At 45.1% G+C, this 26965-nt stretch overlaps 1 protein-coding gene across 1 annotated transcript in view; it reads right to left on the bottom strand.

Moving 5' to 3' along the window:
* The window catches only part of LOC126422867 (phosphatase and actin regulator 2-like), a 110711-nt gene extending 85450 nt beyond the window's left edge, over positions 1-25261 (bottom strand). The window contains exon 1 of the mRNA XM_050087246.1: positions 25075-25261. Coding sequence (XP_049943203.1) covers positions 25075-25261 — 187 coding nt within the window. The remainder of the gene's footprint in view (positions 1-25074) is intronic.
* Between the last annotated feature and the right edge of the window lie 1704 nt (positions 25262-26965).

Raw genomic sequence — 26965 nt, 5'->3', positions numbered from 1 at the left:
TGTACGTCACTAGGATGGTCGGCGTCAAAGCGTAGTTGAAACCATGTGAAATCGGCCTGTCAAGTTCATTTTTCATTATGAGCGTGCCACTCAGCATTCGATAACATATAAACAACTGGTAACTAAATAAGAACACCGTACTGCAATAGTGTGAATTGAAAGAAGCTTTATTCGCACGTTAAACATACTGTCTTGGAAAACTGTTCCCGTGTGTTGTACAGCCTCTCCTACCTGTAGCAAAGAGACATATGTCGGATACCCACGCGGGAGACGGTGTCTCAACCACCATTGCGACTTTGCTTCATCAAACGATATGGCTGACATTGCCACTTTCGAATCCCAAATCTCGCAGAAAAAAAGTAATTGTTGTATGTGAGAGAGGGTTTCCTTTATTAGTGACGATGGAAGTCGGCAAAGTACTACTGTGCACTGAAACTAGTAATATAGAACCACAGCTACAATATTCTATGCTTAAAAAACTAGCATGTCCAAATTTAGATTAGTATGTGTATATCTTCTTTCCCTCACCGAACAGTTCAACTCTTCCCCCTATTCCTACCCCAAAAGTCTTTCAGAATCTACAGTTTTACAAAATTCGTGGCAAGTCTAGATTATCCAGGATTTCCTGCGAGCTCACTATTTGGTCAAAGAATGACTGTAGTAGTGCAGACTGAACCAGATGACGTCCCATCACGCGCGTTAGGCCGCCCTCACAAGGATCGTAAAAGGTTTCGTTGAAGAGGAGCTGTCCAGTTTTGTCACGTCCCAACGCGGAATTTCACGTTCCACAAAACTGAAAGACTAAATAAGAGCCGGCTGCAGTGGCCGAGCGGTTCTAGGCGCTAGTCTGGAACCGCGCCACCGCTACGGTCGCAGGTTCGAATCCTGCCTCGGGCATGGATGTGTGTGATGTCCTTAGGTTAGTTAGGTTTAAGTAGTTCTAAGTTCTAGGGGACTAATGACCTCAGAAGTTAAGTCCTATAGTGCTCAGAGCCATTTGAACCATTTGAACTAAATAAGACAAGTCAGATTTTGTTGTTGTTGGAGAGGAGCGTCGCCAACAAGACGCAAAATTTCTTCGTACATCACAAGCGGAACATGCGAGCTACCGTATTCGATTACATCGTTTCCGGCTGAAGCCCATATTTGCTGGATTTTACATTATAGCTTACGTCCTACGGCAAAATTCATTGCACAAGGATATGCACATATATAGATAGCGGTAGTATCGCGAACACAAGGTATAAAAGGGCAGAGCATTGGCGGAGGTATCATTAGTACTCAGGTGATTCATGTGAAAAGGCTTCCGACGTGATTATGCCGGACGATGTGAATTAACAGACTTTAAACGCGGAAGGATGGTTGGAGACAGGCGCGTGGGACATTTCAGTTCGGAACTCGTTCGGAAATTCAATATTCCAAGGTCCACAGTTTCAAGAGTGTGCCGAGAATATCACATTTCAGGCATTACCTCTCACCACAGAGAATGCAGTCGCCGACGCCTTCACTTAACGACCGAGAGCAGCGGCGTTTGTGTAAAGCTGTCAGTGGCAACAGACGAGCTACCCTGCATGAAATAACCGCATAAATCTATGTGGGAGGTAAGACAACCGTATCCGTTAGGATAGTGTGGCGATATTTGGCGTTAAAGGGTTATGGCACCAGAAGACCGACGAGAGTGCTATTACTAATAACACGACATCGCCTACAGCGTCTCTCCAACGCTCGAGACCATCTCGACTGGACCCTAGACAATTGGAAAACCGTGGCCTGGTCAAATGAGTCCCCATTTCAGTTGATAAGAACTGATGGTGGGGTTCGAGTGTGCCGCAGACTCCACGAACCCATGGACACAGGTTGTCAACAGGGCACTGTACAAGCTGGTGGTGGGTCCACACTGGTGTGGGCTGTGTTTATAAGGAATGGACTGGGTCCCTGGTCCAACTGAACCGATCATTGACTGGAAATGGTTATATTCGGACACTTGGAGACCATTTGCAGCCGTTCATCGACTTCATGTTCCCAAACAACTGCGGAATTTTTATGGATGACACCCCGCCATGGCACAGGGCCACAATTGCTTGCGACTGGTTTGAAGAACATTCTGGACAGGTAGAGCGAAAGATTTGGCCACCTAGATCGCCCGATGTGAATCCGATCGAACATTTATGGGACATAATCGAGAGGTCAGTACATGCACGAAACCCTGCAGCGGCAACACTTTCGCAATTACGGAACGCTATACAGGCAGCATGGATCACTATTTCTGTAGGGGACTTCGAACGACTTGTTGAGTCCATGCCACATCGAGATGCTGTACTACGTCGGGCAAAAGAAGGTCTGACACGATATTACGAGGTATCCCACGACTTCGGTTACCCCATTGTATGCTGTTTCATAGCAAAATGACACTGAGGATCACTTAAATACGCGTCGTTTTTGACACGATTTGTTACAATAAACTGACGTGAAACATCATATTGGTGGTTAAACAATTTTCGTTTTTGGTTGTTTTCGTGTTATAACTTGCGTGTTACGAAACTATGCCGTTTCAAGACAACGGCGCATACAAGGTATATCCAAAATGCGTCACTTTTGGTACTATCTGATATAGTCTTCAGGCTATCTTTAGATCAAAGAGGTAGAAATGTGTTGATATGGCTCCTGACAGCTTCAAATACTTTTTATTGACCTCGGCTTTTTCTAAACGATGCTGGAATCCCTTATCAATTTCATAAAAGTACGTTATGTATTATTCGCGCTTTCAATCCGGAATGAGTTTGTTTGTTCGATTTGTGCACGTACCAGGGAACACGGAGCGACGAATTGCAATAGTGCCTTCTATGTCACTGCGTGATTCTATCGCTATTCAGTATTTATTTATTTATTTATTTATTTATTCATTCATTCATTCATTCATGAAAAACATGAGACAGGATGTTTATTTCAACATCCTCGGTGATCAGGTGTTGTCCTTTCTTATACATCTCCAGGACGAGAAATCGTCGACTCTTCCGTCTTCCTGAGTTCGCAAGCCCGCGACTTTGCATGTCTAGTTTAAGGAACACTCCGGGAGTCTGTTCCATCTCCACTGCTCACCAAATCTCTGGAACTATTTGGAACAGCGGTAGAAACGCAGTAATCAAGATCCCGGAACTCTGGTAGCTCTACGGAATATCGAATAATCGACGAATGGTGGTGGTAAGTTCCTATGGGACCAAACTGCTGAAGTCATCAGTCCATAGGCTTACATACTACTTAATCTAACTTAAACTAACTTAAGCTAAGGGCAACACACACCCATGCCCGGGGAGGATTCGAACCTCCGACGGGGATCCACGAGAACCGTGGCAAGACGCCTCATACCACGCGGCTACACCGCGCAGCAATCGACAAATGGCTTCATTTGGATTCGCGTACCTAATCAAATTTGTGGACCCTATTTCCCCGAACTGTGCCGATTATGAAGGCTAGAGGCGGCGTTACAGTGTTGTAGCGCGATGTTTCCTGACGATGACCAAGGTTTTTGGTCTGTGTCCTTTGTATGTAGTTAGGTCACTGATCGCTTGGCACCACCTGCCTACGCACAGGTCACGCAATTCCCGTAAATAACGGGCCGGTGGTTTTGTGAAGGCGGGGATGGCGCTCGCTATCTTCCCAGATGTGCCCCTTCGGGTTGTCGTCAGGCGACTACGGGGTCCCAGATACTACAGTGAGTTCGCTGTCATGTTAGTCGAACCACTGTGACAAGATTGCGGCCTTCTGGCACCGACAGTTATCTTACTGGAAGATGCCATAAAACTGCCCCACCTGCCTGTGTCTGGCGCTTTGCATGTTTCGAGCAGCCGTTTGCCTGCATGACGTCGTTTCCAGAGACGGTCATCGACCTGTTATAACAAGAAAATTGATTTATCTGACCACGTGACACATTTCCATTGATTCATAGTTCAAAATCGATTATTCTGTGCACACTGAAACATAATTGACGATGCTGGATCAACACAGGAACGCGTAGCGGTCGTCTGCTACGGAGATCTACGGTAAACAATGTGCTCTGAACTATATTCCCCCAAACACAGCTGCCTGCACAACCGCTGTCACAGATAGCCGCCTATCCTGCTTTACAGAGCGGGGCTCACGATACGGCGCGTACACACTAGGCCAACGAACGACAGCCAACCGCTTTGTTGGCTGACATTGGTTTAGTGCAGGCGGCGGGCAATTCGGGGTCAACGAAGCGGTTGGCCCTGACTGCGGTTCGGTCTGTTGGCGGTTAACATCAAAACGTTGGCAGCTGGTTGGCGTTAGACCTCTGTCATAGTGTTGACGCCGGGTCGAATGTTTGTTGGCTCAATAGCGATTTGTTGGGTCTCAAGAACGGGTGTGTATTCAAGTTTTTCAGGACAGTCACAAGTCGCACTCGCTATGTTTTATTCGCCTGTTTCGCTCTTTAATTTAACGAGAGCATCATCAAAAACTCTGGAATTTACAGTTCAAAGTGTAGTAGTTGGCTGTTAAATTAAAGAGCGAAGCCAATGAAACATACTGAGTGTGATTTGTGGCTGCCCAGAAATACTTAACAGTCACCGTTTCCTTGGCAGGCAATGACTGCTCTCGCAAAACGTATTTGTGTTTAAAAATACTGGAGTATGGAGTGGAATATGGAGACAGCATTAAAACTGGTAGAGTGTTATCGTAAACGGAGATGTTTATGGGCCCCCATGAACTAAACCTGGGGAAATAACTCAGCTATTAGAAAATGACACGCAAGAAGCGAAAACGAAACTGGTGTCTTTATTTACATCTTTTCGCAGTGAAAGACAGAGAGAAACAAACAAAACAGAGTGACTATTAACTTTTTGGAAATTTTAGGGCCCGCACATTTCAGTAACAATTCGAAATAGATAGGTTTCATTTGGGAAAAAATTATGAAATAGCCCATATTCCAATTCGACTTTACGGTAATCAGTTTTGTCCTATCACACTGGTCCCTACCAATGTCGTTTCTTCTTCTTCTGATGATGATGATGATGATAATCACTTATTGAAGTAAAATAAATGCTGCACATACGACGACTACAAAGTCTTCTTCCTTCACAATATCGACCGGTGAAATTTAATTAAAACGCTACTTTATAACAATAACAAAACGGGAGCAACGTCGGCAAGTTATCAGAGCCAACTGAGATCCTACATGGCCGAATCTCTTGGCCCCGAGCCCTTCGTTTGGCGCGAAGGAGATGGCGGATACCAATGTATTCACGACCAACGTTCGGCCTAAACCAGTCTCTGTCGTTCGTTGGCCTAGTGCAGGCTTGGCGAAGAATGGCTCGCAAGCCATTCCACTCCGACGAGGGCTTCCCCTTCTAATTCTACTCGCACTGTTTCTGTTGAACCATCGTGGATACGGTACGTGACAGCGGACGGTCAAATACTTACCACAGAAAAATCGCCAAACAGCCGTACGTTTCCAGATGTTATTTTATTTAGACGAGCAGTTTCGGCATCTCGTTAACGCCATATTCAGGCCCCTATGCACACCACGTATAGACAATCAGATATATCGACCATCAATATCTGGATGCCGTGAATTCGTTTCTCTGCTGCTTAGCTTGTCATTTTGGTTGCTATCGTGGCCACTACTCTGACTTCATTTCTAGTTATTACTAAGGCTCTTACGATTTTTTAGAATGTCGAAAAGAAAGAACACGGAAAACCTTTTTCTCAAGGAGGAGTGGGAGATCAATTTTTTTTCTGTACGCAGTTCTGATGAGAAATCCGAAAATTTAATATGTAAAAAGTGCTTGCTCGACATTTCTCTTCACTCCATGAAGGAACACACGGGCTTTACTCTCATGACGAACGACTAGTTTTCGTGGATAAAAACAAAATAGAATTACAAAAGTCACCTGATCCGTCTAGTTTTATGAAATATGCTGAATAGTCGGAAAAGATGAGAAATGCTTCGGTAACGGCATACTCGTTAAAGAATGTGCAGTAGATAAGGCGAAAGCATTTGGCAACGACGATGTTGCTAATATTTAAGAACAGCTGCTTTGTAACGTAACGCCATAAAAAAATCCACTTCTTCACATGGGCATCATAGCAGGAAAGTTAACGATTTAATTGCGAACTGTCGGTCGAGAGTACTGATCGAACAGATCTAAGTCAACAGTTAATTTTTATTCACGTAATAATAGACTCCTTTGCTATGCACGAAGAACTACTTGCTTCAGTTCCGTTGCTCGGAACAACAGCTTTGTATATTTTAATGTTGTTAAAACAATGTTGAAAAACCTGGTGATTTTCAAAAATACTTTGCAATTTGTACTGGTAGTGTGCCAGCTATGATCAGCAGCACAAGGCAGCTTCGTTGGTCAATTATGAAGAAACGGAATAAATTCTTTAACTTTTCACTGCTTATTCATCGCAATCCAAGACGACTGACTGCCGTCGCTGCAACTGGCCGGAGTGCCGGTGGCTGCGGCGAGGTCGTGACGGCATAGCACGGGTGGAGTTGCAGGGGAAGCACTCGCTGGAGGAGAGTTACTAGCCAGACACACTTTGCCAGACGTGGCCTAGTGTGAACGCGCCTATAGAAGCACGCGATCGGCCAATCAGCTTCGCAGTTTCCCAAACGCTCGTCCCCAGCTGCCGGGCTCTAACAATCTCTCGTTGTGACAGGTCTTATGCCAGTGTATTTCCCAGGGCTGGGCAAACGACACTCGCGTTCGAACGGACTCGAGATTTTCCGATACGCCGCAGTGTTCGATCCAGTATCGAGCTTGTTCGAACAATCGCTTGATCTTTAACTAGAGCGGCGCGAATGCGAAGGATACTAAAGGATCTGCTAACTAGCCACAACTATAAGCTACGGCTCTGCTTAAATGTCACAATTTCGTGTAAGTAACAGCATTAAATCCTACTATTGCAAAATCAAATTTACAATACGAGGCCCCATACAGTACGTATGGGTATTTATAAAAAATAAGTAAAGTTTTTTAGGTAAAGATAACAAAGACAAAAATATTGTCCTCCAAAAAATATTGCTCGACTCAATCCAGTAAAATAGTTTATTTGATCATCAGAGGCGGTAATGGTTTACCAGGTAGGTTGAAAACGAGCAGATCAATCCCTGTTCACGTTTATGAAAAACAACGCAGCAACAGTCAAATGAAAATAACTACGAATTAAATGCAGAACAAACGAAATGTATCGTAATGAAGTGACTGTAATTTTTGTCACGAGAAAAAATTACAGTAGAGTGACTCCTCTTGGAGACAGTACCTTCAGACCTCACCAGATCGCGGGACGACCGAAAGCTCTAGAATCACACAGAACCGTGATTGCAGTCTTTTATTTATTTCTTACTTGTCGTTGTTACGCGCTACCTACAACCACAAACAAATTTCAGTCCGTGTTTCACAGACTTTTTATTTTTAAAATCCTAGTCCATTGAAACGTTAAGACAGGTCGTTGCGATAATACCAAAGAAACGTCACTACTTCGCAAGCCGATCAATAGATCCAACACAACCCGAGATTTCCCGAACTGTGAAGTAAACTGTTGGAACACTTCTAATCGTGTTCAAACACAGCCCTCATATTTCCTCGTTTGCGGTCCGTACCGACCGACGATTCCCCATTCGACTCTGCTCCGCGTATATACACTGATGAGACAAAAGATTATGTCCACCAACTTAATAGGTACTTTGTCCGTCTTTGGAACGAAATACATCACTGATAGTGCGTATCAGGGATCCGACAGTTTGTTAGTAGGTTTGTGACGATACGTGGCAATAGATGTTTACGCACAGGTCAAGTAATTCGCATAAACAACGGGCTGCTGATTTGGGTACGCGGCGACGACGCCCGATAGTGACCCAGATGGGTTCCGTAGGATTTACATCAGAGACTTTGGTCCCGAGAGATGAACGTGAGTTCACTATAATGCTCCTCAAACCGCTGTAGGACGGTTCTGACTCCGAGACACGGGCAGTTATACTGCTGATAGATGACATCGTAGTCGGGGAAGACATCAGGCATGAAGGGATGCAGGTGGTTCGCAGCTGTCAGCGCGTCTTTGATTACTACCACCGGTCCCACAGTATAATACTGCTCTCACTAGCCTGCATCCGTGGCACGTTGCACGTTTCGAGCCGCCGTTCATCCCGATGACGGCGTTTGTGGGGACAACCACCGATCTAGTGTAGCAAAAGTGTGATTCACCCGAAAAGCCGACATGTTTCCATTGGTTGACGGTCGAATCCCGATAGTCCTGTGCCCACTGCAATCGTAAGTGACGATGGCGTTGGATCAAGATGTGAACATGTAGGGGTGATCTGCTGCGCAGCTCCAACGGTGTCTTCCGAAACACTTGTGCGTGGACTAGCATTGTGCTCTTTCTGCAGGGATGCCACGGATCACCACCTGCCGGGCGGTCTAGGCGTTGCAGTCATGGACTGTGCGGCTGATCCCGGCGGAGGTTCGAGTCCTCCCTCGGGCATGGGTGTGTGTGTTTGTCCTTAGGACAATTTAGGTTAAGTAGTGGGTAAGCTTAGGGACTGATGATCTTAGCAGTTAAGTCCCATAAGATTTCACACACATTTGAACATTTGATCACCACCTATCCTGCATTACAGAGCAGATAAGCCTCCGAATTGCACGTTCTGTGAAGAGTCGTGGACGACCAACCACTTAGCACCTAGTGGTAGTTTCACTGTCCTGTTACCTCTTCCTGTAGATGCTCACGACAGTAGCACGTGAACATTCGACCACCTTCGCCGTTTTCGATATACTCGTTCAGAGGCTTTGTGTAATAATAATCTGCCCTTTGTCAAAGTCACTTATCTCAATGGATTTCCTCATATTCAGCCCGTATCTTCGTTAGGGTGATCCCCCGTCCGTGTGTGCTCCGCTTATATACTTTTGGTACCGCGTCACGTGCCCGCAACGAGGCCAGGCGGCATCCGATGTTTGGGTGGGCAGTGGTCATAATGCTTTGGTTTATCAGTCTATTATCCTTACTATGTGGCGTGCCTCCAGCGCCATCAGGCGATCAAGTCAGTACGGATGGGATGCTGAGTACCTGCCGCGTGCGCTTATGTGCTCGCACGTCGACGGGGGCAGTTGGATAGCTGGAGCCGCGCTGTTACAAAGAGGGTGACGTTTACCTGGCCGCCTCCTTCAGCTTTGCGGTACAGCGGTCTATCGACTATGCAGCAGAGCAGCCGGATGTCAAAGGCAAAAGGAAGAGAGAGGGCCGCGCTGGGCCTGGCCGGGCCGGGCGGAGGAAGACTGCGGCGCGGATCAATACGGCGGCCCGGCGCCACAGCCAGCCAGCCAGCCTCCGGCGCCACGACGCAGGCGCGCGCCGCCACGCCGCCCGCGTGAATGCGATGCACCGCACCACCGGCGACGCGTGCACAATGGGCCAGCGATCGCGCGCTCCAAGCAGCGCGCGCGAACAATAGCCGCTGCGCAGGTACGAGCGCGCGCGGGTACTCTGAATAACCGCAAGCCGCACATCACAGGTAACGATGCGCCAGCGAACTCTCGCTAGCCCGGCTCACTGATCGCCAGGTCAGACGAGGACTATCGCCCGAACATGCCGTGTCAGCGCACACAAGACGTGACGCTAATATCCCGTAACGCCGCCTCTCCCTTGATAACGACCTCAATTCGGCGATTAGAAAATCCACTGTTCCCTAAAGTCTTTGCCTTTTTACTCACGTACTGAGTAGTGTCTGCTTGGAGTGGTCAGTTTCGTTTACACGTCAGCGCCAAAATTGCCGATGTTGTGACAGCTGTCTGCTGGGCAGTCTGGCCTCTGAATGGTGAGAGTGAGGTTATGAGGGATCATTCTTTTTGCGGAAAAATGGAAATACAGTAACAAAATTTAGGAACAAGCAATGGCAATCGAATTTATTCATGACAAAAGCAGAATACATAGTGTAAATTCTTGTCAAAGGTCGTATGGTAAATTGGTCACACTCCCGAGAACTGCAAGAATAGGAGAATTATTATCTATATACAGGATGTTTATAAATGAAAATCGGGGTTTTAACGCTTTATAATATTTACTATATTAAACTTACAGTTATAAATGATATGTCAAATGAAAGAGCAACTCAAACAGTTTTACCAAGAACCTTATAAATGTTAAATAATAGCGAAGTACGCGATTGGTTGAACTTCACTGTACCCAAGCGCTGGATAGGCCGCAAGGGCCCAATGATAGAGCTTGTTTTGCATGGTCTCCACGTTCATCCGACCTAACGTTATGCGATTTTTTCCTTCATCAAGGATCGCGTGTACGTACCTCCGCTACCAGCAGACCCCCCTGAATTAGAAACCGAATTGAAGCAGCTGTTGCTACAGTCACTGAAGAGACACTTATCAACGTTTCGGAAGAACTCGGCTATAGACTTGATGTGTGCCGTGTGACAAATGGCGCTCCCATTGAGCATCTATAAGGTTCTTGATAAAACTGTTTGAGTTGCTCTTTCATTTGATGTATCGTTTATAACTGTAAGTTTAATATAATAAATATTATAAAGCGTTAAAACCCCGATATTCATTTATAAACACCCTGTACTTCTGAACATATACATGTATTTTCTCGAGAAAACATGCACTTGCAAATATATCGCAGAACATGTAGAAAGCAGTTAACAGATCCTTCTTGGTTTATCCTTTGAATCTTCTTTTCTTGCCAAGTGCCAAATAACAACAAAAATTACTTTTGTCGTCCAATAATTTTGACTTTTTCACTGTTGCAATAGTTTTCATTAAAACATGTTTATTTGTTTACGTTCTTATTTATAAATAGCGTACGTTTTGCTCTCTCTAAAAGGAAAATACATTCTGCTTTCAGGTATTTCGCCTTAGTTGTAGGAGAACACTACTAGCAAAAAATGCCAGGACCTCGCGTAACTTTTCAATGTGCCGCGAAAACAGAACAAACTACATAATAAAGGTTAAAAAGACACGAAAACACAAAACCCGTTTCTGTAACTGAAGTCACGTCGACCAGATCAGGTTATAGCTTCCCACGTTAGCGACGCCGCCATAGTCCCTTGTCTCTGCGCATGCGTTGTGTGCAGCATACTCGGAAATTTAGAACTCCGCACTCCGCACAATCTACAGATCATTGACGTTAATAGAGACACTCGCGACGTGTTTGTTTGCTTATTTACATGCGGGTATGAAAGGCGCACGCACGTCGAGTATTCGATTTTGACCAGGAAGTTGCTACCAAGAGTAGCAATATGATTTGCGCGTACAGTACGAGGAGTAGCGCTTTCCCTTTTGATCTGGTTTATTTCCATGTTATCCGTGGAACAATAACTGCTAAATGTTCAACTTTACTGAAACCATGAGCCTCCGAAAAAAAATATAACATCCGTGATGAATGTCGTGTGTATAATGAAGAGTCGACCTTTTCTGAAATACACTAATAAACATTTTAAAAGGTGCGGCCCTCCACAAAGCTACAACAATTACCCACCCCTGCTGTAAGAGAATCCGCTGTCCCAGATACAGCCTTATCCATTCAGTGGTGATTACATCATGTATACTTGTAGAGCTACTAAAATACAGGAAAGTTGATTGCTACACTAACACTGTTCCAAACAGTTCAGATATTTTCTATGCAATTACGATAGGGTAATCTAGCGGACGAGCTGGAAACACGCCGTGACGTTACAGTAAACAAGTACAGTGGTGACTAAGGAAAAGCCATCGCATTGTCTGTGATTTCAAGGCACATACACTGATCATCCAGAACGTTATAACCACCTACCTAGTAGCCGGTATGTCTACCTTTGGCACGGATAACAGCGGCGACGCGTCGTGGCACGGAAGCAAGGAGGCCTTGGTAGGTCACTGGAGGGATTTCGCACCATACCTGCACACTCAAGTCACCCAACTCCCGTAAATTACGGGGAGGGGTGCGGCGAGCGATGAGTTCTGATGCCACGTCCAATCACATCGCAGGTGTGTTCGATCGGGTTCAGATCTGGCGAGTTGGACGACCAGCACATCAACTGGAAGTCCTCGATCTATTCCATCACAACTGGAAGTCCTCGATCTATTCCATCACATTCCTGACCTTGCGGCACGGCGCATTATATTTCTGAAAAATACCACTGCCGTCGGAAGACATGATCCGTGATGAAGAGATGTACGTGGTCTGCAACCATTGTACGATACTCCTTGGCCGCCGTCGTGTCTTACACAGCTCCACTAGACCCCTGGATGCCCACGTGAATGTTCCCAGAGCATAATGGACCCACCGCCAGCTTGTCTCCGTCCCGCAGTACAGACGATTCGTGCCCTCCCATCGGCATGATGCAGAACGTATCGGGATTCATCAGACCTTGCAACGCTCTGCCACTGCGCTGATGTCCAGTTCCAATGGTCACGTGCCCATGTCAGTCGTAGTTGCCAATGTCGTCGTGTTGAGTCTGGCACATGCATAAGTCGTCAGCTAAGGAGCCCCGTTGCACTGTGCATTCAGAAAGACTTTTACCCCTCCTAGCATTAAAATCTTATATTAGTTCCGCCACAGTACGCCGCCTGTCCTATTTTACCAGTGTGCCCAGGCTACGACGTCCGACATCTGTAATGAGGGGTGGCCGCTCAACCCCACGACGCCTGGATGTGGTTTCACGTTGGTTCAAAATGGTTCAAATGGCTCTGAGCACTATGGGACTTAACTGCTGAGGTCACCAGTCCCCCAGAACTTAGAACTACTTAAACCTAACTAACCGAAGGACATCACACACATCCATGCCCGAGGTAGGATTCGAACCTGCGACCGTAGCGGTCTCGCGGTTCCAGACTGCAGCGCCTAGAACCGCACGGCCACTTCGGCCGGCGAAGAAAACCAACCATGGCAGTGTTCAGCTCACCAAATCCGGCATTATGCTGTAATTTGCAGACATCACCTAAAGCATAAATGAGGATGTCTCGATGCCAATTTGAACACTGCTGCTCCGGAATGAGAGTCAGTGCCGTAATCACCGCGAGACCTTAACTCAGTATTATGACGGATGTACTGTTTGCTTTTCAAATAGTAAGCATGCTTATTCGAACACCGATTCCATCGAGACACTAGGACATCTGTGGGAAGAAAATCAACCGTGGTAATGCTCAGCTAAACAAGCAAATCACCGCTTAAATGTTACCTTCGATTAATGCAATAAGTGGCGCCTCGAGACCCAGTCATCAAATCACATTATTCGTTACGGTTGGTCGAGTAGGACGTCCTGAACCATCATAAATGAAGTCCCGTCGGGACAATGAAGAAACCCATTCGCTGAGCCTGGTCCCGGCGGAGGTTCGAGTCCTCCCTCGGGCATGGGTATGTGTGTGTTTGTCCTTAGGATAATTTAGGTTAAGTAGCGTGTAAGCTTAGGGACTGATGACCTTAGCAGTTAAGTCCCGTAAGATTTCACACACATTCCAATTTGAACATGTGTTGAGCGTGGTGCCATATTTAATGCACCACCATCACAATCCCCACCGTTTCGCAGGCCGCGCGTCGTCTTCCGGATGCATCGAGAAGCCGTTGAATTCCAAACTCGAGCGCCAGCGCCATATTGGGCCGCCCTTGTGACCACAGTAAGCTTCACAAGAGCAGTGACAGACAGAAGGAGGCCTGTTCGCGAGCTAGTGGTACGATTTCTTTTGTTCCGAAGACTGCAAGGCAGTTGCCCCTACCATTCATCCCCGTACCTTTGTTCTATGTCCATGAAGTTTGTTTGCAACGGATGTTCGTATCTTACCATCGGAACCATTACAGTATTATTTCTTTGCGTACTCGGCATGTAACAAATAATGAATCAAACCTGTGTCGTGCACAGAAATCTCTCGGTGACTGTGGCTGCTAGCATTGCGAACAATGATTTCCCAGCCCCAATCAATCAATTTTCATTGGAAACAACATTTATACTCTACACTGGTGTCTATGAATAATCCAGGCATGGAGGTCACGTACTTTAAATAAACATTTCTGTACAAGACTCTCTCAAATCACGTGACGAGCACAACGCGTTCCGAGATATAGTTCTCACTCTGAAGAGCACGCATATTTACTTTTTTTTATTCGGTACGCGATCTATGGTTTCTCCTGAGCAAAGTTCTACACTTAACATTTCGTCCTCGTTTCAAGCGCATAGCTGCATTACCAGAATCGAGTCACGTAAAGTGCCGCGCTTAACACAATAAAAAAAGAAATGACAGATAATGCAAAACTTTTATTTATAGTGGAAAGCAATCCTGTCTTAGTAGAGTCGTGCTTTCCTACAAAGCATAAAGAGTAACGTCATCGAACAGTTAATTTCGACAACTTCTGCAAAATATTAACAATTACGTCATTAGAAAAAGCTTTCTCCTTTATTGTCTTCAAATCAGGTACTGGCGGCAGAGAACTAACACTGAATAAGCATGACACGTAGTAGCTTATGAACCTTAAAAAATGCAAGAAGAAATAAACAGTGGGTATGGTCTAAGTCCGTGTATGGATCATGAGAGAATACACATCCAACGTCTTCTGCTAACAGGAAACGCATCATGTAGTTGGAAATCGGTAAGAAAACGAGAAACGTAATCAGAGTGAAAACAGCGGCACCCAATAAATATTTTGGCATGATAATGACGGAAAATCTAGAAACAGTTCGTTATTTTCAAAGGGGGGAAGTGCAACAGTCGAGTGAAAAATCGCAAAGGGTTGCTTACGGTAACGGAAAGTTAACATTGGGTCGGTGAACACTAGCAGCAGGGCAGCATAGGAACTACATTAGAACGCGAACGGTTTTTTTTCGAGTCGACGAACAATGCACAAGAAGATAAAATCGCACGAAAGATCAAAACCCTCGGGAATGATGAGAAAAGAGAAAATAAAAGGTAGAACAACGAAGTGAAAATAAGCTGAGTAGGAACGCTTTATTAGATATATGAACAGGAAGGTGGGTTTCGGAGTAGATCCACAAAAGTCAAACAGCGCAAATATTTTGAAATGTTGAAGGAAAATATGCAGCATAGTTGCACTTATAGTATGGTAAGGAAAGTCGTGGCCATGTGTATCAATGGAGAGCACAGTAAATAAAAGACTAGGGAGATTAAAGTAATAGCGAAGTACAGATCGAGTAAATAGGTTATCAGAGAATAATTTCAATGAATATACTAGACGCAAAGGATGTAACAGTTGACCAAAAAATGATAGATGAGCATTTCAGAGGAAAAAATAAGCAAACAAGAAGTGAATACGCGACAGAGAAAGCGATTAAAGAAGTAGTGACTTGAAACAAAGGCATGACAAACTTATGTGAGTCAACTTGGAACGATGCATACCATTAGAGAGAGTTTGCACGTCTTTTATTCCTCTAACAAAACTTATTGATGCTTTACACCGGCGGAGAGGCACTGCTAACAAAGAAAAAAAATTACGGCAGAAAAAGTGTGCAAGGTCATTCGTGCCCTTGGGCGGCCTGAGCGAGGCATGTAATCGACAGTTCCTGTCTCTCTGTATCTCCTCCAAGTCCGAACAACATCGCTTTGGTTCACTCCGAGACGCCTGGACACTTCCCTTGTTGAGAGCCCTTCCTGGCACAAAGTAACAATGCGGACGCGATCGAACCGCGAATGACACACATTAAGCATTTATAATCTGTTTTGTAAACTTAAGAACTTCCTGTTTACATCTGTATATAAATTATTCACATTGGAGCCATATTTTATGAAATAAAAATTAATTAAAGCCAACTTTCTGGATAACCTTGCAGTGCATCATAAAAGTGCAACTGCTCACTGTGGGCTATTTCTCAATTACTTCATCAGCAGGAGGCTCCAGAAGACAGAAGGGTCATTCCATGTCAATTCAACGCACCTCTCAACCTGACCCTCTTTGATTTCTTTCAAATTTGGTGCATTCAATGACCCAGATAAGAGATGAAAAAATACCGATTTGCAGGTGTGTGTTACAACTGTGAAGAAAGTTATAGGTCTGGAAAGTTTGGAATTTGTGCTAAATTTACATGCATATGTCACAACATAAATAACTGTAATTCTGGTTCTAATTCAGTTACAGCAATGAAAATGGTTACTATTGGAAAGGTAACGAATAGACCTTTACACTGATATGCCACATGGCAGCTTTCTGAGAATTTCCATACTAAAGGTCATTTACCTTGACCTTTGACCCTGAATATCTCAAAACACCTCATCTTCAATTGTTTTGCTCCTGTATGTTACTATAAATATGGTAAATATCAAGATGGCACGCCAAAGGCATCATGCACAAAAAATTATTTTGTCACCTTAAGTACACCATCAACATGCAGTATACAGCTATGTATCCAGTTTTTTTTAAAATATATGTAACACCAGCCAATAGCAGTTACTTTTATTCAGACCAGTTCTTTAATATTTCTAGCTGTGAACAGCCAATGAGAGAGACTTTTATTTCAATCAATCAACATTAGCCTGTTTTAGTGAACAGCCAATCAGAGAGACTCTTATTTCAACTAGTCACCATTAGTCCACTGATCTCTATATATTATGCAAATTTTGTTTCGTATGTTTTATAGCTGTAGCTTGTTTAACAAAGTGCAGTGTAAATGTGTCGTAAAGTAATATTTAGTAAAAAATGGATTTCAAGTCAAAATTGTATTGCTACAATCCGTTTAGGAAGGAGGTCATGCAAGAGTGCAGAAGAGTTTAAGGAATGTTCAGGAGTGGATGATAAATATCCTAATGTATTATTAGGTGGTAAAATCTGCAGTAAATGTAGAAAAAAAGTCGCAAAACCCAACAATAACTGCAGATATTGACTCAGTTGTGCCAGGTAGTTCCAGAGAAGATGAAGTAGCATCAGATCCGACACTCGATGCTTTAAATGGTAGCCTTCAGTATTTAGGTGAATCTCCTGTGAAGAAAAAGAGACTTCAGAGAGAGAAAAAGTACCCAAAGCAAAAACTGAAAAAAAAAATCTGTGTTGGAGCGTACTTATGTGGCACAACCGGAAAAAGGAGAGAGTGAAAATGAGAAAGTGAAATTATCACCCAGCTGAAAGATAAGTTTCACAATTCAGACCGTATGTGCGACAAAACACAAATTTAACTGTACTTCCAAAGGGTTGGAGTATAAGGAAAACTATGATAGAATTTTCTGCTTCAGATTACATGGTACGGAGAACAAAACAGTTAGTAGCAGAACATGGTATATTATTGACATCAAATCCAAAGCCAGGTAAGACATTATGTGAGAAAACTGTTTAGTGTGTGCGTGATTTTACTGGGTTCAAGACGTAAGCTGTATGATGCCAGGAAGAAAAGAATTTGTGTCTGTGAAAGAAAATGGAATTAGAGTGCATAAACAGAAGCAGCTAGTGTTGCACAACCTTAAGGAACTGTATGCATATTTTAAAGATAAATACCTAGATATAAATATTGGTTTCTCCGAATTTTGTGAGTTGCGGCCAAGGCACTGTGTTCTTGCCAATGCCAGTGTGTGTGTCTTGCACCAGAATTTCAAGTTAATGATTGAAGGTTGTAAACTCAAAGCACTAACAAAGAGTGAAGAATACCCATTACCATTATACAAGCACTGTGTAGCATTTGTTTCATGTAATCCTACACTACCAGCATGTTTCTTAGGTTCATGTCTCTATAGTCCAGAAGTGATAAGACTAACTGATTATCTATAAGTTCTGTTTGATAAGAACTGCGTTGACGAAACTGCAGGCATGGTAGTTCTAGAGGCTATAACAAAGTCAACAGATGATTTCATTGAAGTGTTCGCATTGAGGTTACAGCAGGTCCTACCGCACTCATTTATCTCCAAGCAGCAGTCACATTTCTGTAAAATCACTAAAGAAGATCTTAAAGTAAATGAGTTTCTTGTTCTTTGTGACTTTGCAGAAAATTACTCCTTCACCATTCAGGATGAGGTGCAAGGATTCCACTGGAATAATTCACATATAAGTCACATATTTGTAGCTTACTACAGAGACTAAGCACTAACGAAATACGACATGTGTATCATACGTGGAAATCTCTGACTGCCTTCAGCATGATACAGTGTGTGTTTATTCTTTCCAGACAAATTTCATCATTTTTTTAATATGTCAGTTTTCAAATCCAAAGCACAGTTATTACTTTTCGGATGGATGAGCTGCCCAATACAAAAACAGAATGAACTTTATGAATCTGTCCTACCATCAAGAAGATTTTGATGTTACAGCAGAATGGCATTTTTTTGCTACAGCGCATGGTAAAGGAACTTGTGACGGGATAGCAGGGACTGTAAAGAGATTAGCAAGACCTGCCAGCTTTAAGCTACCTTACGAATATCATATTTTGACATCGCGACATTTGTTTGAGTGGTGCAAGGAAAATATTCCTTCATGTGTCTTCCATTATACATAGGTTTACTATCATGATGAAGATATGGCCAAGCTGAAACAACGTTTCAAAAATACAAGGACGATTCCAGGTACCCATAAGCTTCATTGTGTAATACCTGTTAACAAAGGTTTAATAAAGACAAAGACATATTCTGATTCTGTGGTGAGTGGAGAAGAGTCACTGATTCCCATGGTGAATGAAATTCTGTGAACAAATATACATGGATTTGTTGCCTGTATGTATGACAGTCATTGGTGGGTTGCATATGTCTTACAAACATGTGAAGAAACAGATGAAGTAAAGGTCAACTTCTTGCACCCACATGGACCTTCTCCGTCATTTGTGTTTCCTGCCAAACCAGACACCAGAAAATGTGACATTATCACAAGAGTGGATCCAGTGACGCGAATTGGAAGGACATACAATCTCCCTGCATCAGATCTGGCGAACGTCAACAATTTAGTTGGCGAATTGTGAGGAGAGATCTAACAACTTTTCACTGCCTTTTCATTACAACTGTAATGTAAAAAATGTAATGTAAATAATTCATAACACCACTATAATAATGTAAACCATATTTTTGTACAATATTACTTATGGATTGCACTTTATCATAATTTGTGTTTCATATATGTGTGTTACCCTCTTCATTTCGATAGTGTATTGATGCTGACAAAATAATTTTTTGCGCATGATGCCTTTGGTGTGCCATCTTGATATTTACCATACTTATAGTAACACAATTGAGCAATTAAATATATTTTTTTCAAAAAAATTGAAGATGGGGTGTTCTGAGACATTCAAGGTCAAATGTGAAGGTCAACGACCTCTAGTATAAAAATTCTCATAAAGTTGCCGTGTAGCATATCAATGTAAAGGTCTATTCGTTAGCTTTCCAATAGTACCATTTTCATTGCGGTAACTGAATTAGAACCACAATTACAGTCATTTATGTTGTGACAGACGCATATAGATTTCGCTCTAATTCCAAACTTTACAGGCCTACAAATTGGTATTTTTTCATCTCTTATCTGGGTCATTGAATGCACCAAATCTGAAAGAAATCTGAGTTGCTCAGATTGAAAATGTTACTGTACTGCTTTGAATTGACATGGAATGACCCAGAAATTAATACTTGTAACTTAACCAGGAACGACGTATATTTTACAATTCTGGACAGAAAAGGCCTTGAACATCCATCACGCACAGGTAGAAACTAATAAAAACAAAATTTTGTGATTAAAATAAGGAACTTTGAGCGGTACACTGAGAGACCAGTAAAGGAACTAGAGAAACAGAAGTGAAGGCACACCAAAATCATGTAAGAGGCGAGTAAAAGGTAGAAATCAATAAAGCTATCACAACATAATGCAGAATGACAATATTTGAAAGTGGACGAAAGAGCAAGAGACATTAGAACTTGGATTTCTCTTGAACGAGAATCAAAATTAAAATACGTCTGATTTAGCTGACACCTATCCTGTCGTGGAAGTGGTGACTCGGAACTGAAAGCGAGGCAGATGTTTCGTGTATATGTATTGCAGCTCGTTACTGAGTTCGTCAGAGGACAGACACCAGCTTAGTTAAGGAGAGGTGGCAACTTTCGCACGAAAGTACTAGCTATGAAAACTACACGAAACCTAAGTTACTAAGACCGGCCCGGAATCTGAACACATTTACCCCCCCCCCCCCCCCCCCTCCAGATTCGCCTGCAATACCTCACCCGCTCGCCACTCTATTAGGAGATGAAAATATATTTTTTTAGATCCGTGGAGGGATTTCAGCCGGCTGGAGTAAAGCGGAGCGGAAAAAAACTTGCTAACGGCTCTGTGGAACGACCGCAGAGTAATCGAAGCGTTGAATATTAACAGAGATGGCCGGCTTCCGCACACGTGCGCGCCTGCCAGGGCTCTAGCCGACCTCTGGCACCCGCCTTCCTGCGCGCTGCGCAATCCCCGCCACGAGTTGGCCAGAGACTGCAGCGGCCAGCGAAATCTTTCCGCAACTCTTGCTTCCGCGAATGTGTTAAAATAACGTCGCTCAAGTTTTCTGATACGGGGAAATGACACGCAGGCCGACTTCAATAGGAACTGAAGCCGACTGCCAAGGTTGAAACTACCTACACAAATTTGTTGCTCAAATTTTATTAACATAAGCGACCGGTGAAAAAAAAAAAAAACTCTTTTTGACAAAGGATGCAGTTTTTCTCAACTACAACGAAGACATGTCAAAATGAACGTCTTTTAAGCAATAGAACCCAGTACGTTGTTGTGGGCGGCGGATATTCATCGAAAACAAAGGTATCGCACGGTATGTCCCGGGAAAGTGCGATAAGACAGCTCTCTCGTTACAGTATGTCCCAGGAGGAATGGTCTGTATTCAGGGATAGGACAGGAACGATCATTCCAAGCAATATATGAGTTCTTCTTCAGTAGAAGAGGTGTGTTTCGCAGTAGCGAAGATAAGCAAGTGCTCATAGCTCATAAGGTATGCATTTTAGAGGCTATGTTTATTGGCTCTGAGCACTAAGGGACTTAACATCTGAGGTCATCAGTCCCCTAGAACTTAGAACTACTGAAACCTAACTAACCTAAGGACATCACACACATCCATGCCCGAGGCAGGATTCTAACCTGCGACCGTAGTGGTTGCGCGGTTCCAGACTGAAGCGCCTAGAACCGCTTGGACACTTCGGCCGGCGCTATGTTTATTCTGCCTTCTTATTTCAAATGATCGTTCCTGCGATAACCCTGAACACTGACCATTCCTCCTGGGGCATCCTGCATAGATAAACCATCTGACGGATAGGGTGAGCACGAGTCTGCAACTGTTTACCAGTGACGCTGCAGTGCACGGGAAGCTGTCGTCTTTCAGCGAAGCTACGAGGATACATGATGACTTAAACAGAACTTCTGTTTGATGTGGTGAATAGCAGCTAGCTCTAAACGTAGAAAAACGCGAGTTAATGCACATGAGTGGGGAAAAAAACATGTAATTTTCGAATGCAGCATTAGTAATGTCCTGCTTGTCACAGTCAGGGCGATTAAATATGTAGGCATATCGTTGCAGATCGATATGAAATGGAACGAGCATGTCAGGATCGTAGTAGGGAAGGTTAATGGTAGACTTCAGTTTATTCGGAGAATTTTAGGAAAGTGTGGTTCATTTGTAAAGGAGAACAGGACGCTAGTGCTACCTATTCTTGAATACTGCTCGAGTGTTTTGGATCCGCACCAGCTTGTATTAAAGGAAGACATTGAAGCAGTTCAGAGGTGGGCTCCTACATTTGTTACCGGAAGGTTCGAACAATATGCAGGTGTTATGGAGATGCATCGGGAAGTCAAATGAGAATACCTGGAGGGGAGGCGACGTTGTGTTCGCGGAACGAAAGTGAGAAAATTCACAGAAACGGCATTTGAAGCCGACTGCAGAACGATTCTACTTTTGCCAACAAACATTTCGCGTAAGAACGATAAAGACTATATAAGAGAAATCATGGCTCGTACGCAAGCATAAAGATAGTCGTTTTTCCTTCGCTCCATTTACGAATGAACAGGAAAAGGAATGACTAGCGTGGAGCAGAGCAGCCTCCGTCATGCAATTTCTGGTGACCTGTGCAGTAGTATGTGGGTGTAGACAAATCAGTGACAGTTTTTCGTTGACTATTCAAGACAGGTAGGAAGAGTTCAGATTTTTCATCAACGTTGATGCCATTAGACAGAACGGAACACTCGGACTGAATAAGGATGGGGAACCGAAATCGGAATGACCGGGAGTGGGTCTGAAGCGAGCTGCATTGCTCAGTTGTCAATGAATCATCTGTTCCGCGTAACTAGTGGCGTGGCGCGCGAGTGAGTGAGAGTGTGTGTGATGTGTGTGTGTGTGTGTGTGTGTGTGTGTGTATGTATGTACGAAGAAAGAAGATGCGTTCTGTACTGCCAGGTAAGTTTCCGCGTCATAAAATTTGAGAAGGGACGCAACACTGTGGATATGCCGCTCAGCCGTGAAGCTCCGAGCGTTGGTGGGGCTCCATTGTGCTGGTGGCTCCACCAGTTCCTCTACAGCCGATATGACCAGTCCAGCCAGCGGTGTGGTCGTTCTAGAATGAGTAGGGCCACATCTCCCAGGTGGTACCTTGTAGCTCACATCGATTTCCCACGCGTTTGTATCGTATACACCCCAACAAACAGTATTATGAAAAGGATAGTTGTTACTCACCATAGAGCGGAAATGCTGAGTCGGATAGGCGCAACAAACAGACTGTTAGAAAGGGAGCTTTCGGCCAACAAGGCCTTCGTCGGAGACAAAACACACACACACACACACACACACACACACACACACACACACAAATGACACGGTCATGCGTTGCAAGTGTGTGTGTGTGTGTGTGTGTGTGTGTGTGTGTGTGTGTGTGTGTGTGTGCGTGTGTGTGTGTGTGTGTGTGTGTCTATCTCTGACGAAAGCTCCCTTTCTAACAGTCTGTTTGTTGTTGCGCCTATCTGCGACTCAGCATCTCCGCTGTAAGGTGATTACTAACTATCTTTTTCATAACATTACATTCCTTCCTCGATTTTCCATTGTTGAATTTCACTGCAAAAAACAGCAATTCTAATGAAATGGTGCTGTGAATAAACTATTGGACCAGTTTAGTTTGTAGAGGCAATAAATATCTTAAGACCGTAACACGGCGTACGTCCTTGAACGTGCGTGCGATCGATACCAACTCAAGCTGAGCTAACGTTGCGACTCTAATGACCTTGCTGCCAGCAGTAAATTGATTTCCCCTCATCTCTTCCCTGTCCTGAAAAGAAGGGAGGAGCAAAAACACAGAGACAAGAGAGGAGCCGGGAGATGGAAACATTGAAGCTACCCAGGAAGAGAAGGCGGAGATGGCGGCAACGTCCGCTGCAGACGCGGCCATCTGCGGGCGGCGCTGCTTGACCTTCGCTTGGGCAGTGAACCGCAACGCAACCCCTCCCCCACTTTCACTGCAGGCGGGACTGTTCACCCGATACGATTTGGGAAAGGCGGCCGTTTGGAACATCTTTCAAAGTAGCCCGTTAAGACAGCTACAGCTGAACTACAAGCCGCAGCATAAAGATATGGAGCTGTGACCCGCCCTAGCATCATCGAATGACTGCAGGAACCGCAGACAAGATATTGCGTAAAGTGTGCTGTTCGTGAGAATTACTACGAGATGATAGAAATAGCTTTCATTACTGGATCGAGAAGTCGGTATTTTCAGAAAAAAGAATGGGAAAAACAGCCTCTTCAGTCTGTATTAATGTCTTCCGCGACAGAACTACGGAGTGAAGGCGCGTAGTGCATAATGCATCCTAGTTCCACACTGCCGTGATATACATGTAGCGACGCACTTTGCTTGTTCACGCTACATTTTCAGTGAGTGCAAATAATTTGTAGGTGAAAATGTATCTTCATGATAAACATTCCAAACCGAGAAGTGCAAAAAGCTCAACTTGTCAAGTGTGAATCGTGTAAAGCACTGATATCACGTGAGGAATCTGTCTGTCACGCTAAAGAGTAAAAAACCAAGCGCATTTAATAAAAATGCATCGGGAAGTTTTAGGATTTAGTAGCAACATACGGATGAAACTAAGTGGTAGAAAGATTGTAATATTGCCTTTAGACGTAAATCTAGTCTCGAACCGGAACCTGCGATGTATAAAAATGGAGGTAGGAAGATTAGGGTTTAGCTTCCCGTCGATAACGAGGTCGCGGGTACGCAGCGCAAGCTCGTACGGAGAAGGAATGGGGAAGGAAATCGGCCTTGTCTGTTTCGAAGGAAATGTCTCGACAGTTGCTTTAAGTAATATAGGGAAACCACGAACAACCTAAATATGGCTGGTCCCACGGGGATTTGAACCACCGTCCTCTAGAATGCGAGTCTCGATCGCTGTTCTACCTCGCCGGTGAGGATCAGCGGTCGTATAGCAGGGCGCGTTGAACATGTAATGAAAAGTACATTTGAACAATAGTAGACATATCTGTGTACGTGCGTATAAGGGCAGCTTTACCTCCGGAATCGAAACAGTAATAATAAAGATGGAATAGCCATTAAAAGAGAACGTGAAAAATTTGATTCATGAACTTCTATGACGAGAAAGTGACAGCTGCGAAAATGCGTACTTGGTATGATTCGAGTGTTTGGGGTGCTGACCAGGACAGCTTAGGAGGTGGTGGTGATCGATAGAACTCGCACCTTTACTGTATTTGTAAGTGGCACATAGTCACCGAGATGTTTTATTGATACGTTTTAAGGTATTACGAAGCACTTATTAGATACTACGTGTAAAACCATTGAGCAACTTCTACCGTATATTTGGCACAAGACTACACAGTGGATTGTGGAGCATTTGTGTTGTTGCAAAAGCGGCGGGGTAGAGAGGAATGAATGGGTGTAGTACGCGTGGGAAGTACCTGCGCTAGTAGAGGGGAGGGAGGGGGGGGGGGAGGAGGACAGGGGTTGGGAGCGGCGCGCATTCTACGGCCGCCTGGCGACGGTTGCCGCAGAGCAGTGGAGTGTGGCCGCACACTTACCGACAGCACGGGACAGGACAGTGGGGGAGGCCGGGGGCAGTGAGGATGGTGTCGGTTAGCAGGTGTCCGGCGGCTGTGGCCGTGCTTGTGGACGGGCCCCGCACCTGTTGAGCGACGCGAGCCGGCGGGCAGGAAGGCGGCGGGCGGCGTGAGCGGCGGCGCGCAGGCGGCCGCGTCCCAGGCGGGTACCACGTCGGGCACGGGCACCGGCACCGCCACGGCGGCGGGCGGCAGCGCGGCCTTGCGCCGCCGCGGCGTCAGCGTCTTCACGAGGAACCCGACGCCGCTCATGGCTGGCCGCAGACTGAGCCCGCGCCCGCAGCGCCCGCGCCGCGCCGCGCCGATCGTTACCGCGCGTGACGTCACAGGGCCGCCGCCGCCCCAACGCCGCCCGCGGCCGCCGCTCGCACTGCGGCCCGCGCGTGGGCGGCACACACACGGGCTCGCCCGCTCGCTCGCTCCTCGCATCGATTGCGCTCAGCGGATTTGGGAAGCCACCTCGCGGCTCGAGCCCGCCAGACGGCAGTGGGCTTCCCGAGGTGAAAACACGCAGTTCCCGGGAACTGGGCTGAGTGTGCTGCTTCCGGGAACGACGCGCACGTCCCAGAATGGCTGGTGACGTCGATCGGACAAAGCACGTGTTCTGCTGTGGCCTCTACACCTCAACAACAACCTAATATTTCTCTGTTTACAAAATTGTTGAGGCTTTCGTGGCCACTTGTTGACGTATTTCCTGTTAGCTTTTGTCTCGGTATTTGCGGCAGACGTTTGTTTCACGGTTTTTTTTCCGCTCATGTATTTAGGTACCGGGTGATCAAAAAGTCATTACAAATTTGAAAACTGAATAAATCACGGAATAATGTAGATAGAGAGGTACAAATTGACACACATGCTTGGAATGACACGGGGTTTTATTAGAGCCAAAAAGAAACAAAGGTCAAAAATGTCCGACAGATGGTGCTGGACAGCAAAACGTCAGTTACTGCGCATGATGATCGTGTATAAAAGGAGCTGTAATGAGAGAGAGAATCAGATTCGCCAGCAGTCGCAGCATGTTGACGTTACCTGAAAAGGCGCTTTTAGTGAAGCTGTATTATCAGAATGGGGAATGAGCTAGTTCAGCGTTACGATCCTACCGCCATAGCAAGGGGATTCGAACGGGTAGAGGTCCGTTGACAAATGCAGCTGTGGCGAGAATGATATCGAAGTTCGAAGCCACGGGTTGTTTAGACGACAGACCCCGTAGTGGCCGACCGAGCACAAGGCATAATGAGACAGTTCAGGAAGAAATGGAGACTGTAGCGGGTTCGTCTATGCATGGGGAAGTCAGCGTTCGTGCAGTCGCACGTCGCACCGGCATTCCATACACTAATGTTTGGTTGGCACTGAGGCGTACCCTCCGATGCTATCCGAACAAAATCAATCGGCATCATGAACTGTTACCTGGCGATTTACTGAAGCGGAGGGCATTTGCGGTGTGGGCGTTTCAAAAGATGGCGGAAATGACGATTGGTTGAGTAACGTGTTTTGGACCGACGAAGTTCATTTCACGCTCCGAGGGCCTGTCAACGACCACAACTGCAGAATTTGGGCTACCGAAAATCCTAGAACTGTCGTGGAAACTCCATTGCACGACGAGAAAGTGACGGTATGGGTTGGATTTACTACATCTACCGTTATCGGGCCTTTTTTCTTCGAGGAAATGCGAGATTCTGGTTTTGTAACTGCTATCGTGACGGGTGAGAGGTACGCCGATATGTTACAGAATCGCATCATCCCCAGCCTGGCTGATAAACACCTGCTGGAACATACGATGTTTATGCAGGATGGCGCTCCACCCCGTATTCCTAGACGCGTAAAAGATCTCTTGCGCGCGTCGTTTGGTGATGATCGTGTGCTGAGCCGCCACTTTCGTCATGCTTGACCTCCCTGCTCCCCAGACCTCAGTCCATGCGATTATTGGTTTTGGGGTTACCTGAAGTCGCAAGTGTATCG

Source organism: Schistocerca serialis, chromosome 1, assembly GCF_023864345.2.
Source record: "Schistocerca serialis cubense isolate TAMUIC-IGC-003099 chromosome 1, iqSchSeri2.2, whole genome shotgun sequence".
Lineage (NCBI taxonomy): Eukaryota > Metazoa > Arthropoda > Insecta > Orthoptera > Acrididae > Schistocerca > Schistocerca serialis.
Note: the sequence above shows the minus strand (reverse complement) of the source record. Positions and strands in the feature narration are given on the sequence as shown.